This window comes from Talpa europaea (genome assembly GCF_964194135.1).
Source record: "Talpa europaea genome assembly, chromosome: 2".
Classification (NCBI taxonomy): Eukaryota; Metazoa; Chordata; class Mammalia; order Eulipotyphla; family Talpidae; genus Talpa; species Talpa europaea.
In genome coordinates this window covers 10,250,075-10,266,827 of record NC_140068.1, presented here as the reverse complement: position 1 = coordinate 10,266,827, position 16,753 = coordinate 10,250,075, and the positions used below count along the sequence as shown (strand labels likewise).

The 16,753-nt window shown below is 46.0% G+C and overlaps 1 protein-coding gene across 1 annotated transcript in view; it reads right to left on the bottom strand.

The window, feature by feature from the left end:
- Positions 1–16,455, bottom strand: part of SNX9 (sorting nexin 9) — a gene marked incomplete at both ends in the record, with an annotated part of 90,453 nt that extends 73,998 nt beyond the window's left edge. The window contains one exon of the mRNA XM_084228029.1: positions 16,444–16,455. Within this exon, the coding sequence (XP_084084155.1) occupies positions 16,444–16,455 (12 nt within the window). The remainder of the gene's footprint in view (positions 1–16,443) is intronic.
- Between the last annotated feature and the right edge of the window lie 298 nt (positions 16,456–16,753).

The following is a 16,753-nucleotide window of genomic DNA, read 5'->3' as shown; positions in this document are numbered from 1 at the left end:
GGATGCCCGGCTAGTCCTAAGCTCCTCTTCCCCCAGAGCCAGGAGAGGTGGCCCCAGTCCTACTCCGGGGTCTAGCCCAGTTCGGGGCTGCTCAGGGGCGGAGCAATGAGCACTTGAGTGGAGGGTGACCTCTGTTTATATCCTTTATTTGAGGACTATCCCCCATTTATAGTGAGTTTAACGTCCTCTAGAAAAGGGGCAGGAGAGGCTCTGGCACATCACAGAGGCAGAGTGACTCACTGCAGAGGGCCACGAGCCGAGGTGCAGAGCCGCTGGGACCACAACGCAGTCTGGTGGTGAAGCCTGGGCCTGCCCGGCGGCCTGGAGGCTCTCAGTCGGCCCTCGGAAGACAGCTGCTGCATGTCCACCACGCCAGGAGGGAAGGAGCAAGGAAGAGCCCCAGATGCTCACGGGAAAGGGAACCCTTACAACGGAAGGGGGGGGAGCGTCCTGGGGTGCAGGGAGCAGATCAGGGTGCTGGGGGTGGGCGCCCAGCCTGCCTGAGTTGCCACTTAGGTTTTTCTACTGACTATGGTCTCCCACAGCTGTTTTCTAAAACCACGAAACACCTGAGAGAGAGACTATTTGTCGTTACGTCTTTACGGGCTCTCGAGTAAACCTAGTTACTCCGGCTGCAAGTTATAAAAAGCACCAAGCACAGGCGAAAGTAAAATGGCAGGACAGGGGAAGCCGCGGGCACCGCACCAGGGTCCCCAAGCTCTGTGTCGACCCGCGCACATTAGTGGGCCGGTCCCTGGAAACAGGGGCGATGCAAGGCCCCCAGCTGATCCAGGCGCGCCGGGGCGGCCCGTGCACTTCCCGCTAGAGCCCGGCTTCGGGTCACCGCGGAAGCTGGCGAGGCAAGCGCGTGACAGAAGAGTAGCTGCTCCTAAGGAGACAAGGGAGACGCCTGAGGAGGCCTGATGAAAACAAGCTGCTAAGCAGTTCACTGTCAGAGTGAGCGTAGTTGAGACAACAGTTAAGACAAATGGGGTGCGATAACTTTCTCTAAATCTGGGGCTCTATCCTCTCAGCGCTGTGACTTGGTTTTCAGCTTTTCAGCTCTTCAGAAGAAACCCAGGACGGAAAGCCCAGGCAAGCTCTACGGCACACCGCGCCGGGAGAGAGAGCTCAGAGCGCTCGGGGGGCGATGCCAAGAAACATCTTAGTTTTCTACCAAAGCAACGGTGAGAAAACATACATTTATATATTTTAAGTTAAAATGAGGGTCGCAGTATTTCCTTTTCAATCTTCATTTTCACCAGCTTTTGACTCAACCACCGGCACCAGGAGGTGAAAGGCAGGTCACTTGTCACCTCTGACCCTCGTCTCAATCTGCTTCTAAGCATTTTTGTCTTGCCAGCTCACCTAAGCGCACAGAAAGGCTTCCAAGGGCCTTGTCTCCCGAGGACCCTGCCAAGCGCAGCGAGCTGACGGGAGGACAGCAACACACACGCCCTGAAACTCTGGGCATGTCGGGGACGGTCAACGACCCAGAGCAAAACCTACTTTAAGTTCACGCTGGCGAGTCAACCCCCGCAGCCAGTGCCCGTATCGCCGCCTCCGCAGCGGGCTTGGCCGGATGACATGGACCTTGCCCTACTGCCTATCAAGCAACATAAACACAGCAAATGCCTAGTTTACAAGCGCCGTTTACAACGCAGCTCATCAGACTGGATTTACCAAGATATTAGGATGTAGCCTTGATTTTTAAGCGTGATAACAGGAATCATGTGTTTTATCTAAGTCTTTACCTTTGGTCATATACTGAAATATGTGTCATGAAAGAAGTCTGTCATTTGCTTTAAAACACTGAGGCTAAGGGATATGGGGGAGGAAGGCAAGAAGAAAAATCGGCCAGGAGTTGGTGGTGTCGAGGCCAAGGTACAGAGGGTTGCATGGTACTGACCTGCTCGGATCTTTATGCTTGGAATTTTTGTAAATAAAAATTTAAAATTAAAATTAAACATGCCAAACTGCTTGGATAGCTTAAAAACTCAGACATGGCATTTTCATAAAACTCATGGCATTTCAGTAATATACTTCACATTAAAGAATCACTTCATGGAACTGGAGAAAGAATAACAATTTACTGCATCTCACAGTCCTACGCCAGGGTCCTGACACACTTCTCTTAAGCTCAGAAGAATATTCTAGCCCAATTCTCAGTTGTGTCAATTGCTTTCTTACACTCTGCTCTCAGAACTGCTGAAGCTTCGGAAAGTTTACACAAGAAACTGCTTTAGCCAGCAGATTCCAATTAGAAGAGAAAAACAGTCAGTTGTATTAGTTATATTTTATATTTGTGTAAAATCTGAGAGTCTGGAAATGTTTTACTTACTGTCTGAGTGCACATCAGTCAATAGAGATGCCAGCTGGGCAGCCATGCCACAGCTGAGGGGCAGGTGAGCTGACAGGTGTATCTATTTACTTTTAGTAGAACCAGTAAACAAGATATGAAAATTTCCATCAGATAGAATAAAAAATCCTACATGTTAGAGATTATTAAAACTGCATTTGAGACTACTTTGCACTGACTGACTGGACCAGGCCATAGCCATTTGGAGAAGAACAGCAAACTTCTGCAGGGCTCTCACTGACTGGCTAGTGGAACACAGGATCATGCTAAAGTGACTTTAATTAGATACAATTAAGTTTTACTGGGATGAAATAAGACTTCAGCCCAATATAAAAGTGAACAGAATATCAACTCCCTGCAGTCAGCTTTGGTCAATAAACACAAGCTCCCCCCTTTAAAGAAAATGTCCCTCCTTTAGGTCTGTCAAGACCCCACCTACAAAGGTCTCAGGTGTCACTCAGTGCACCCACCCAGGCCCCCCTTGAGGCCACCTGGCCCTGGGCTTCCTCCAAGGTTCAGGTGCTGCTCCCCCCACCCAAGGGCGATGCCCTTTCCCTGAACACCAAAGTCCAGCTCGCTCCCTCCCTGCAGGTCATCACTTGAGGGCCACCTCTCAGAGGCCTCCTGGGCCATCCCATCTAACACTGTGTGCTTGTCACGCACCCACGTTCACATACCACCACATCTTCTCCTTCCCAGCCGTATCTTTCTCCTTACTGATGTTGTTTATTGCCCTCTCTCCCCTAGAATGTGAGGTGCAGGAGAGCAGGGATTTCTGTCTGAAAGCAGGGTTTTATTTATTTTTAATTTTTAATTTTGAGAAAGCATTTATTTATTTATTTATTTTTAACATTTATTTATTTAGTTATACAAGCACGGATACAGTCAGAACCGCAGGAGGGTGAGACAATTCACCAGAGCCAGAGCAGAGAGCAAAACAGACAGACTGACGAAATACACTGCTGAGGGGAGCAGCAGGTGGCAGGAGAGGTCTGCGCACCATGTGGGACCCTCACCCAGTGGTCGGGGATCGAACTGGTGCTACAGAGGCTGCAGGCAGCTTCACAACTCAGCGCTCAACCGCTGTGCCACCGAGGAGGCCCTTAATTTTTAATTTGGGAGTCACATTTCTGTTCTTCCATGTGTGCACACATTCCACGCACTCTCTATCAAACCACCTGCTTGAGGGCAGGGATTTTAAATCCTCACCGCCAATGCTGTGCTCCTCATGCCCCCACTGCTTCAGGCCCAGCATGGGTGCTGACAGTTTCCAGAAGCAACAAACCAACACGGAGCCCCGAGAGCATGCGGTGGGGGTGCTGCTGGGGACTGGTCACATACGCTCCACCTGGTAGAGCAGTCGTCACGCATCTACTAGGAGCAAACGTGCTTTCTGGTTTCGCTGGCATGTTTGTCCTCTATACCTCCAACAACTTTTTATCTTGTTTTGATGTATGAAAAGTTAATGTACCAGAATTAACAAGGCACACAGAGGCAATGGCAAAGAGTCGAACTCAACTGGCCAGACACCCAGATTTGGGAAACCGGGTTTAACAAACTTTCGACAAATAAGAGGCAGAAAGGGACATACATCACCTCCCAGGACAGTCAGCAGACTTGTCCCGGCCCCAACATCTTCAAGGTCGACCCTACATCGCAGGTCTGTGTCAGGACAGAGATGTAGGGGTTTTGGGGAGAGGGCGCCACCACCACAGCACAGCACCAAGTGGCGGGGGCACATCTAAACGTGTGGAGCCACACCTCCGTGCTGTGGGAGAGGGAGGTGAGTTCAAAGATGAGGAACCCCAAGGCCGTGCATTTTGTACACATCCTCACCCACAGGTTATATGCCTCCCTGGGAGAGCAGGCCTGTGAACAGACTCTAGTGCGACTGCCTACTAGGGTGGGGATATAAGTAGTAAGTTATTGCAGAAAAATAAAGTTCTATTCGTTCTGCATCTTTCTCCACCTGGACTGTGCAATGGGACATGCCCCCACTTCCTACTCTTGCTTGTAGTTTACAGACGGGGAAACTAAAGCATTAGGTAACTTTCCAAAGTAAAAGAGTCGTGTCTGCCTGGGACGTAAGCCCCCTCTCTGCAACGGGACACAGCAACTTCATGGTCACACAACACAGATCTACCTTCCCTGCATCTCTAAATGGAAACACGACAGAATCTCTCTTCTACATGTAAAATTGAAAGGAAATACAAAACTAATAAATGAAGTGGAATTTTACAGACCTACTTGAGTCAAAGAAATGCCACCAACCTCAAAATTAATTCGGTACAGACGTGGCCCTGCACACAGTAATCATGCAAAAGTCCAATTCACTGAGAAATTAACAGCAAAAAGGCATGATGAAGTGAAAAGCATTTTCAAATGTAGCTATATTTTATTAGTAAGATAATTTATACACATTTTAAAGACAGTGTTGCAAATGAGAAAAGGAAACACAGTCTAACAAAGTGTGTTCATTTATAATAGATTTAAAGACTGCCCTGAAAGCCCACCAGCTGGGAATCCCTAATCTAGCATAAACTTATTTCCAAGCAGGCACATCAAAAGCTCCAGACATTTTAACTAAACTGCTAAACTGGAAGTTGAAGGAGCAGATCCATTTAATCATCCCAAAACACTATGACCACGGCCCTGGGGATTTAGAATTAGATAAAAGACAGAAATAGGCCATCTGCACCGCAAGTGCTGCTCACCTGTTCCCGAAGTGGTTTAGCGTCACCAGTCCATGATAAAGTTTTAGATCACAACTAGGGAGAATGGAAATTTATGCTGTCTTTAAAATGTCCTATCTTGATGCAAGGACATTCCCTCTAATAAAAGAACTCTTTCAGAGAGGCCTCAAACCAAACCTCCCTTATGTAACACCACTCACCACCCTACCCAAGAAGAGGAATGATCCTTTTCTACACAGGACTAATGTATGTCTGAGAATGAAATTAGTATTTTTACCTAAAATTTTCCACCTGTGGCTTTTTTTTAAGCATTTTTAAAAAAAGATTTATTTATGCATATAAGAACTGGGGTACAGGCCAGAGATGTGGGGGTGACAGAATTCACCAGAGACAGAGTGGGGAACAGAACAGGCAGATTGACTGAAACACACTGCTGAGGGCAGCAGCAGGCGAGACAGGAGAGGTCTGCTGCGCCATGTGGATTGCTCCCTGGCCAGCTGGGGATAGAACTTGTGCTGCAGAGGCTGCGGATTGCTTCATAGTGCTGTGCTTAACCCCGTGAGCCACCAGGGAGGCCCCAAACTGTGGCTTCTTGACTGACATAAAATCATTTTTACTCAAGTTTCCAGTGACAGTGAATGCAAAAAATAGAGGGACTCACATCAGAGCAGCACCCCTAACATGTGGAGTCTCACAAAGGTCATAGTGTCTGTTTCCTCCATCAGGTTGTCAATTCTTCCTGAATAGGAAACTGCATTGTTCACTTACAGCATTTGCAAGTTTTAGGAGGGACTGTTGAATGAAAATGGAGTTTTTTATTTTTGGCAGCATATTTAACATTTCCCAGAAATATTCCTTGATATTAATGCATAATAATTTGTAATGTTAACCACAGGCAGGGAAAGACAAACGTGTTCCTTCTATAACTAACAGCACATGCTGCTTTTGGATCCAACAAAAAGACTTTGAAAGGTGTAAAGGCCCACAAGGATTTCCTATTTGTCTGTATTACCCTTATTTAGACATGCAGTGCTTATTACTGACAGCACATGGATGGCTTCTTAATCTCAGACCTATTTTTTTTTGCCTTCAGAAGGATGAGCCCTAGACCAATCAATTATTCAAAGATAGCTTTTTCTCCTTGAGGAACTCTTCTTTTCTCTGGCTTTAACAAATATTTGTCATTTTACTTCTCTGAGGTGTCCAATTTGAAATTGACAAAATTCAAATTTGTCACAGGCATAGGTACCAACCTTACAAATGAGATGAAGATAACCTGAATTTACACAAATATCATTATCTGAATTATAAATTAAAAATCAATTTCTTTTACACAGTAATCCCCCCTGTAAATTAAAAATTGTTCTGATTATACAACCACTTTAGAAGCACATTATAAGGAGCAAATAAATCTGAACTGACTGTTGTGAAATGTAATGACATGCAAAGCTGTACAGCACGACTTCAAGCTGCCTAAAAAGCAACCAGGAAGGCAGTGAGCAAGCGCAGAACCTACCTTACCACCCTGTGATCTCAGACTTTTGTAGAGCCGAAGCCACTGTGCACACAAACAGGTGACCAGTAACGCCACACTGAAGAGTTACTGAGATGACAAACTGATAAGAAGCCAAACAGCCTTTATTTGAGAATGCTGTACTAATCTTTGGATTTTCAGCATCTCTTGATCACGGTTTTATTCTTCTAAGAGTCTTTTTTTTTTTTAAGATTTATTTATTTATACAAGCACTGGGTACAGTCAGAAGCACGGAAGGGTGAGAGAATTCACCAGAGCCAGAGTGGGGAGCAGAACAGGCAGACTGACGAAGTATACTGAGGAGGGGAGCAGAGGGTACGGCAGGAGAGGTCTGTGCGCCATGTGGGACCCTCGCTGGTGGCTGGGGATCGAACCGGTGCTGCAGAGGCCGTGGGCAGCTTCGTAGCCCAGCGCTCAACTGCTGCGCCACCAGGGAGGCCCTCTTCTAAGAGTCTTTTAAGCAAGAAACAAGTACTCACTGCATACAGCGTACTTTGTAACCCCCCCTCCCCCCAACACTACAGTCTGCAGAGTTTAGAGAGGAGCCATGGACAGAACCCAGGTGCTGACTTTTCTCTTTCCATCTTCCCTGGCAGATGAAGCAGTATCAGCATCACCTGGGAATTGGTGGAAATGTCCCCACCTCCTCAGAGCCCGGCCGTCCATGACCTGACAAGCCCCTGTGGGTGACTCTGCTGCAGCGAGGGTCCAGAAGCTCTACCTACTGTTAATGCCCAAAGCTCAGGCCACACGACCATCAGGCATCCTGACCGCTTCAGCAGGGGCCCAATACAAGCAACAGTTTATACAAACCTCAGAAAGGGCAGAAGACGGTTTCACTTATCAAAAAGGGGAATGAGGGTTGAAAGAAAGGGGGTGAAGTGCTAGAGCATGAGCAGTGTGGAGCTTTGGTAGAGGGCGAGGGAGGCGCGTGCATGTTGAGGTATAAAGCTGGACACTCCCCAAGTTGTATCGTCTTGTAAACAAATGGACCACATCAACAAAATTTGATGCACGTAAATAAAACCTAACAGAATGTGAAAAAGGGATGGGGGTGGGTTTTAAACTGCAGCATTACAGGTACAATGTAGTAGTAAAAACTGGAACAGAGTAGCTTTAAGTGCTATCAAAATTTAAATATTTTTTTTACATCATCTTGGCTTTAAATGATTAAGACAATCCACCTAGTGTATCTACTGTAACTGAGGATTCCACCCTAGGCCGCTATTGTCTATAGTCTTTTTGCTTATAAGCACACTGGATACACTGCACCTCTGGTGAGTGAGTCTGACTCGCAAACGCAAAGACTGACGTCTCAATATTCAGTTCTGGACTCTGAAACCTAACGAAGGTGGCTGAGTACAGAGAAGACGACCCAGGCAGAGGACTGGCTGCGCAGAGGACTGGCTGCCTTTCCTTCAGGTAAAGTGTGCAGTGGCGGCTAAAAGGACAATGTATTTACAAGCAGCAATTTTTAAGAACTCCAGGCTCAGTGTTGGATAGTCAAAAAGTTTGTAGGAATTTTATGAAGTTTTTTTTTAACATAATGATTTTTATTATGCAAAATAAGGCTATTTTGGTTTCAAGCAAAAGAAACCTATTCTGCCTATCTTTTTATTTTTTTTTTTATTTACACTTGCTTTCTTTTACTGCACCTCCTAGCAGAGGGATTTCTATACATTAGCATTTTGCTATTGGAGCACCACTTACTATTTATAAGCAATAATTTAAAACATTTTTTTCATCTTAGTATAATTTAAAACAGAATATGGATAAATTTAAGAATCTGCTCTAGAGGTCTGGCTAATGACTAAGTTTTTAAATAAATTAAAAAAACCCAATCATCTGTTTTTTTCCCTTATTATAAATGCAATAAATATTTGTTTTTCAAAATCTGGAGAAACACAAAACAGGTTAAAGTCCCCAGGTGCAGTGGCTGGGAGAGGACAGCCTCTGTGAACACACATCTCCATTTTCCAGCTTTGTCAGGGACTGGCATTAGAAAACACATTTAAACTTGCAATTAACTGGTATATTTTAAATAGCTCTTTAATGTTAACTCTCCCAGGGAGGATTCCAATTTTATCCTGCTCCACACATAGGAGGCACACAAGAGCAACTGAAAGGTCTGCCAACCTGAATACCAGGGACCCTCCTAAACAGTATGACTTGAAGATTGCCAAGATGTATTGTGTTTTTAAAGTGACTAATGTGATGGAATAAAGGTTAAAATTCATGAATTTGGGGGGGAAACAGACATTTCAATATTTAGCTCCTCTGAAAGCTATGCTGGTCCAAAGGCGGCAGCAGGAGGCCCAGCCCTGGGAAGTTTCACCTTAAGGACCCACCCACCGTTCCAAGCTGCCCTCTAGGCCTCCGCCTCCCACACCTTATCCCTAGGGGCAGAAAAGCTGGCACTGAGCTCAAAATAAGTTCAAATGAAGGAATTTGTGAATAACAATGGTAACGATTCCCAGACTAAAGCTGCATTTCCTGCCCTCATCCCTAAAGTTTATGTTCTTAAGACTTAATGAACAACCACAAACAGGTGACTTTTAAATCCTACCTCAGCAGGTAATGACACTAGGTAACTCCATTTTCAGATACTAAAAATAGCTTAGAAGAACTGAGTCATACTGAATAATATCCTCAAGCACTGTACTTGCAGTACCTAGAAATGATTAAGGACTAAACCCATCCTGCATTTTTAATGGTCAAAATGGGGGGGGGTGTGTGAAGAAAAATATCAAGTGGAATATGAAATGCCCAGAATCTGTGCTTCTGATTGTTTACTGGTTTCAATTAAAATGCTTAATAACTTTGCTTTTTCACCTTTTCCCTCCAAAGAAAGATTTAACAAACTTTATGTGTCCATATTCTATTTCCTCACTTTGCAGCCTATTATAAAAATACTGATTTTGGTTTTGCTCAGGAAAGCATGGCAGGCTAATACAATGAAATATCACCAGACTGAAACACTGGAGTGTGAATACAATTTTAACAGCAAAAGACTCACATAAATACTCTTTAAAACACACCACTGAGTCAGCACAAAAAGAAAGGCTCTAGAGAGCTCATAGGGGAAGTAAAAGCAGAACCCTGGAGAAAAACATGTCTACCCCAGGAGTAGCCTCCAAATCCTGGAGTGTTTCAGTGCTCACAAGGCTTGTATTAAGCAACAAGCTGGGAAGCCAAAGGACCTCAAAACAAAGATAAAAGAGAAAAACCTGTTGTGCAAAAGTTTTACTGACGTAACCGGGTCACTCCTGCTCAGAAAGCCAGACTCCGAGCCACAGGTTGTTTCCATGAAGGAAGCATTTTATCAACAAGTGGTGCTACATCAGGAGGACAGCAGAGTCAGTATTCAGAAAAGGCTGTCACCCGAGGTGAGTGAAGGAAGGTTCCACAAGAAAGAAAAGAATGTGGGGACATGCAGGAGTGGGGCGTTTCTTCCTTCTCAGGTCTGGGGTGCACACAGTCTGGGGTAGTTGGTGACAGAACTACTGATGGTGTTTCTGAAACAGCAACTCAGAAAAAAAAACACACCAAAGAAAACAAAGCACCATGAGAATGAGCAAAAACAGAGGGCTGAATCAGACTTCAGATATTAGAATTAAAAGAGGCAAACCATGAGTGTTTAAAATGCTTATAAAAATGTGAGCAAAGAACAAAAGACTGCAAAGGATGAACAAGCACATCTGAAAGAAATAACTTAAAAAAAAAACAAACTTGAAAATTAATTGAGTGGATACAAGAGCAGACTAAGCCTGACTAAAGAAAGAACAGCAAATGGGAGGTAAGAACTGAAGAAAAGACCCAGAATGACGTCTAAAGGAAACATGGTAGGATGAGAGTTGGGAAGTCAGGTGTCTGTTGGATCTTTTCATCCTAATTAAAGTTCCGGGAAAAGGCACCATCATGAAATAATAGTCTCGGAATTTTCTAGACTTTCACCCCCAATACAGTTGCCATTAGCTGCATTTAGCTACTCAAAGAAAAATGAAAATTTTAAAACATAGTTCTTCAGTTGCTAATCACATTTTAGTTCTCCTTAACCACATGCAGCAGGTGGCTACAATCTCAGTCTTTGGAGATGTAGGACCTCTCCATCACCACAGAAAGTTCTACTAGAAATCGCTGAAACACCCATCTTCAGACTGAACACACACTCCCTATTGCTCAACCTGTGTAAACGAAATCCACAGAAGGGCGCACTGAGATGAAACCATGGGAAGGTCTTAAAATGGGCACAGAGGGAAGGTGCAAACCACCTAGAAGGGAACATACTACAGAGTTAGATTCTTGGGAGAAAACAGAGACATAGTACCTATAAGTAGGCTGAGAGAAAAATACCATCAACCTAGACCATTATAACTAGAAAATATCTTTCAAGGGCTGGGCAAAATACATTTTCACACATAGGAGATTTACCAAATCTTCCTGAATGGGAATTTCAGGCTTCATTTTAAGGCAGAAGGAAAATTACCCCAGAAAGGACTGAAATGTAAGAAGGAATTATAAGCAAAGAGATGGTAAAATTTGGTTAAAACTAAAAATATATATATTTAGACATAGAAACAAAATATCTAATTTGTGGTGGCAAAGACAAAAATGAAATACTGGACAAGAACTGACTATATTGGGGGAGATGATTAAAGTCATATAAACAGATCTTCTAAAAAGTTAAGAGTGTTAAAAAAAAAAAAAGGTGAGATAAAGAGGAGGAGCAGGAGACTAATTGATCTAAAAGATGGTAGCCAGAAAGACAAAAACATTAGTAAACACGGCTGAAAGACAAAACTCTCTAGCATAAAGATTGCAGACTAGATAAAAAGGTAAAATTCAACTCAACTATGTTTAGTAGGTCCAGAAATCTCCACACAGCTCTCCATAGTGGTTGGACCAGTTTGCACTCCCACCAACAGTGCAGGAAAGTTCCTTTTTCTCCACACCCTCGCCAACATTTGTTGTTGCTAGTTTTTTTAATATGTGCCATTCTCACTGGTGTAAGATGGTATCTCATGGTAGTTTTGATTTGCATTTCCCTGATAACAGCAATTCCATTCCTAGGTATTTACCCAAAGGACACAGAAACATCAATTCCAAAGAACACCTGCACCCCTATGTTTATAGCAGCACTGTTTACAATAGCTAAGCTTTGGAAACAACCCAAATGCCCAAAAATAGGTGACTGGATCAAGAAGATGTGGTACATATATACCATGGAATATTACTCAGCATTCAAAAAAGATAAACACATGCAATTTGCAGCAACATGGATGGCGCTAGAAGGGATCATGCTCAGCGAAATAAGCCAGAAAGGAAAAGAAAAATACCGGATGGTCTCACTCATAGCAGGAATCTAGAAAACTTAAATAAGGGACCAGGAAAATGAATAACTATAAGAAAGTGAAAATCAAAATCAACAAAAAACTATGAACCAGAGACACTTTTTGGGGGGTGGGGGGGCGGGAGGGGAGGGATTGGGGTCAGAATGGGGGGGGTTGCAATTGTATGGGGAATATAAAAATAAAATTTATTATTTAAAAAAAAATTCAACTCAACTTATTTATGATATAAGAACTAGGATGCAGGCCAGAGATGTGGGGGCAGGGGAGGGAGTGAGAGGATTCACCAGAGACAGCAGGCAACAGAACAGGCAGATCTACTGAAATATGCTGTTGAGGGGAGCAGCAGGCCAAACAAGAGAGGTCTGCTGCACCATGTAGGTTAGCTCCCTGGCCAGGGATGGAACTCATGCCACGCTGGCTGGTGATAGCTTGACAACACTGAGACTTTAACCCCTATGCCACCAGGGAGGCCCTAGACAAAATTCCTTTTAGAAAAAATACACGACTAGAGATAAAGAGGGTCAGTTCGTAATGATAAAAAGTTCAATCAATCTGGAAGATAATACTAATTGCCAACCAAATTTTTCATGTTTATTTTTATTTATTTATTTTGTAGCATAATTGGGGTGTAGAACAGAGGTGCGGGGGCGAAAGGATTCACCAGAGACAGAGTGGGGAGCAAGAACATTAACCAAATTTTTTAAATCCACAATTTTAACTTCTCCATCAAGTTGTCAAAAGGTGAGTCAGAGGAGATAAGAGTTATGCATAATTAATAAGTGAATATAAGGGACATGTGCAGAACACACACGCACCAATTAGGGGATATAGACACACACGTGTGAACATATAGCCTTCAGTGCACAGGTGAACACTATGGGAACTGCACACTAGGTACAAAGTGAGTGTCGACAAACTTGCAGGTATAGTATTAGCACAATCAGATTCTCTGATCACAATGCAATTAAGTTAGAAATCATTAACCAAACGATAAACGGAAAAATCCCACCGGGGTTAAAGAGACCTCTTTTGAAAGTCTCCACAGTATGAAATTTGCTCTTTAAGACATCAGCCTGGTATTCCCATGTGATAATCAGTAAAACGGAATTATTATATTTTAAAACACTGCCAGTGCTATAGCCTAGCCGGGCCTTTCCCAAAGTGTACTTAAAAAAATGTTTACAAAAAATGCACAAGTGCAAGAACAACAGCTCACAGTGGGAGAGGGTTTCTTAACACTCATCTCACAAGGCTAGTTTCTTGGTCTTTAAAGGAAGAGAGGCAAGAAAACCCCAAAGGCGAAGGGATCCTTTATCAAAAGCCTCTGTGCTGGCCACTGAGGACGCCAAGATGAGCAACACGCTTAGCCCAGCCTCCCGGACGCCCGCCTGCTGTGGGGACAGTCCCTCCTCATGGATCCCTGCAAAATGGCAGCGGGATGTCTGCGCGGGATGTCTGCGCGGTGTGACCCTGCACCAGGCTCAGGAAGAAGGGAAAGGCCTCAGGGGGAGTGATGCTTGGAGCTGAGAGAAGCTGTAAAAAGAAGGGGGGGGGGGGAGAAGAGGGCACAGAACAGCATAAGAAAGGAACAACAGCCTGTGCAACCTGATAAAATTATAAATGGCTAATCAAAGTAACACTGACATAATTTTGAGATGTCAATATAAAAACAAGCATAGTGGGAAAATGCTACAAAGTTTTGTGCTCTTTAGCTCTATTCCTTCTTTAATAAGAAATCAGTTTATGTTCGAAATGTCATCGAACTTTTGATTATTCAAATACTGCCCAGTCTATTTCAGACATCTGAAAAAATATTACTGTTCAACTGGAATGGTGAAAAACAAACAAACACCTATCAAAACCCACTTTAATCCTTACAGCCCTTTAGAGAGATATTTCTATTTTCAAATAAAGAGGTTTTGCTCAGGCTAGGCTTACATAAAGTAGGCCTGCTAAACTGTTCTCACCATTTACCATGGAACAGAATTTATTTCCTACTAGTATTTTCAACATTCCACCTCTACTTAATTTAACCAGTTAGGCACTGTAACACAAATATATAACTTTAGATGGTGGTGGTAGGAAAAAAAAAAGTAACATCAGGGACTACTAGGATCTTGTTATAATGATTAGGCCTAAAAGTGACTATGTAAGCATGAAAGGATCCAAATTAGTTATCAAAGGTTAGCTGTGATGGGGAAATCACAGCTGAATTATATAGCTCTGGATTAACTTCCATTCATATTTTCTTCATATCTCTTTGCTATATATGGGGGTGGGGGAGAATTTCTTCCCCAAGATTTTATCTTTTAAATAAGACAACCTTAAGTTCCCCCCATGACTGTTAAACTACAACCTTCTGAGGCTTCTATTACAGGAGCCTTTGGCTGTATTTACTAAAGGAGAAAGGCCTGTGCACTTAAAACAGAACCCAGCATTCTCCAGAGGAAAACCCTTAAAAAAAAAAAAAGCAAATAATTCCTTTTAAATATACAGTTACTAACTGCAAGAATTATCTAATTAAAGTTTTTCTTCTGAAAGACTATTTCTATTGTAAATATACCAATGGAGTGTGTTTGTTTTTTTAATTAAAGCAAACTGCAAGAGAACAAGAATAAGAAACCGCAGAGAGAACTGGAGTCCTTGTCTGGTCAACTCAGTGGCAGGGCCAGCACCACCTGGAATACTCAGATGACCACGCTTCCTTCTCAGCCCCTCATGTGCGTAGAGTGAGCCTAAATGCTCTGTAAGTCTGCAATTTTATGAAAAGTCAGATGTCTTCCTCCCTGAGCACGTTCTCCCCACCTACACAATTACAGAAAGAGAATAAAGAACCCAAACTCAGGTGCAAGTAAGGGCAAAGGGTGGGAAGGGCAGGGAGACAGCCAGGACGAGTTTACTGAGTGAGGACAAGCAGACTATGAGAGTTTGGTTTGACAAGAAACCACTAGGAAGTAGGAAAGCCAGAAAACGCAGGAAGGATCCTTTCAAAGTAAGTGCTTCCTTGCTCTCCTCTTAAAAAAGAAAAAAAAAAAAAAAGGAAAAGGAAGTGGTCTGTCACAATAAACAAATGTGGAGATGAGTCCCATGTGCAATAGTCACTGGAACTGCGAAAGAAACCGAGTCCTGAGTCCAGGCTGGACCAGCCTAGAGAGGGGGACGGAATAAACGAGGTGCTGACACGCACTCCAGGCTGAGTGTGGTGAGGGCACGTGCAGCTCAAGTATTGTACAAGAGCCACTGTCCTTTTCAATTTAATGGGAAAACTGAGTTCAGGTTTAACTATCAAATAAAATTTTCACTACTATAGCCAGCTGGTAAGCTGCGCACTTAAAGGACAATACGTGAAACATGCATCAGTACATCAGAGCGCAAAACACCGCCACCCCAACCACCACCCCATAGATAATTACCACAAACAGCTTTAAGGTTGCAAGATGAGTGTCAACTAGGACGAGTTATTAGTAATTTCTGGACGGTTTGGCAACAAGCCTCCAAATCAAATTCCTTTGAAATCTCTGGCTTAACTTATTTTTAAAAGAGCGACACAAAATGATGCGTTAAAAAGGTGGCCAGCGCTGGCACATCTAATAAAACCGAGAAGAGCTCGCCAATAATACATGCACAAGGTAATTATTTCGGTAACAACAGGTTCCCAGGAGACTCTCCTTTGAAAAAAATAAACATTGCCCCCGACAGACAGACTCAGACGACCTGCTCTTTCACAGGGATTTCCAATTTCTCATCGCAAACAGAAGTTCTCCTCCACCAAACCCAACGACCACCGCCACACTGGGGCTTCACCCGCCCCACGGAAGCCCGGAGCTTTCAGACGAGACATGGAAGGTGCGATGTCCACCAAGTGGACCTTGCGCCGCGCGCTCCCACGCGCCAGGGCCGCCTCCCCTCACGGGGGGCCCGCGGGGGTTCCCGGCCGCGCGCTGCAGCCCCGGGAGGGAGGGCGCGGGGCGGGGGGCGCAGGTCGCGCTGGCAGAGGGGCCCGCGGACCCCAAGGCCCAGGCGCCCCTCAAGGCCCCGGCGCCCCCGGGCCCGGCCGGCAGCCGCCGAGCTCCGCCACGTCGCCGGCCGGGCCTCCGCTCGCACCCGCGCCCCGGCCGCCGGCTCCCGCCGCCCCTCAGGCGGGGAAGGGCCGCCCGGAGGGGCAAAGCCCACACTGGAGAGGAACGGCCGGGAGCGCGGCGCGCCCGAGCGGCGCCTGCCTCCGGCCTGCAGCGGAGAGGGCCGGGGAGGGCCGGGGAGGGCCGGGGAGAGCCGGGGAGAGCCGGGCCGGCGGGCGGGGGCGGGACGCCGGGGAGGCGGCGGGGTCCCAGCGGCGCCGCCGAGCGAGCTCCGGGCCGGCGGGAACCTTCCCCCCCCGCGCCCGCCCCCGACTCGGGCAACGGCCCCCGCGCCCCGCGCCCGCCGGGGTGTCTGGGCCGCGCGGGGCGCCGGCGGCCCCCGGCCTCCCGCCCGCCCGCGGACCCCCGGCCGCCGCGCGCCGCTCACCTTGGTGGCCATGGCGCCGCTTCTCTCCGCGCCGGGCGGCTCGGCCGGGCGGGCGGGCGGGCGGCGAGGGCGACGGCGGCGGCGCGGCCCGAGAGTCGGCGCTCAGGCCCGGCCGCTGGGCGCTCGGCGACTCCGGCCGCCGCCCGCGCCTCCAGTTCCTGAAACTCCCGGCTGCGCCCCCGCCCCCGCCGCCGGGCCGCCCATGGGCCGCGGCGCGCGCGGGGCCGGCGGAAGCGCGCCCGGTGCCCCGGCCCGGCCCCCCCGCCGCCGCCCGGCCGGGCGCGGGGGTGACCTCGGGCGGGCGCGGGTC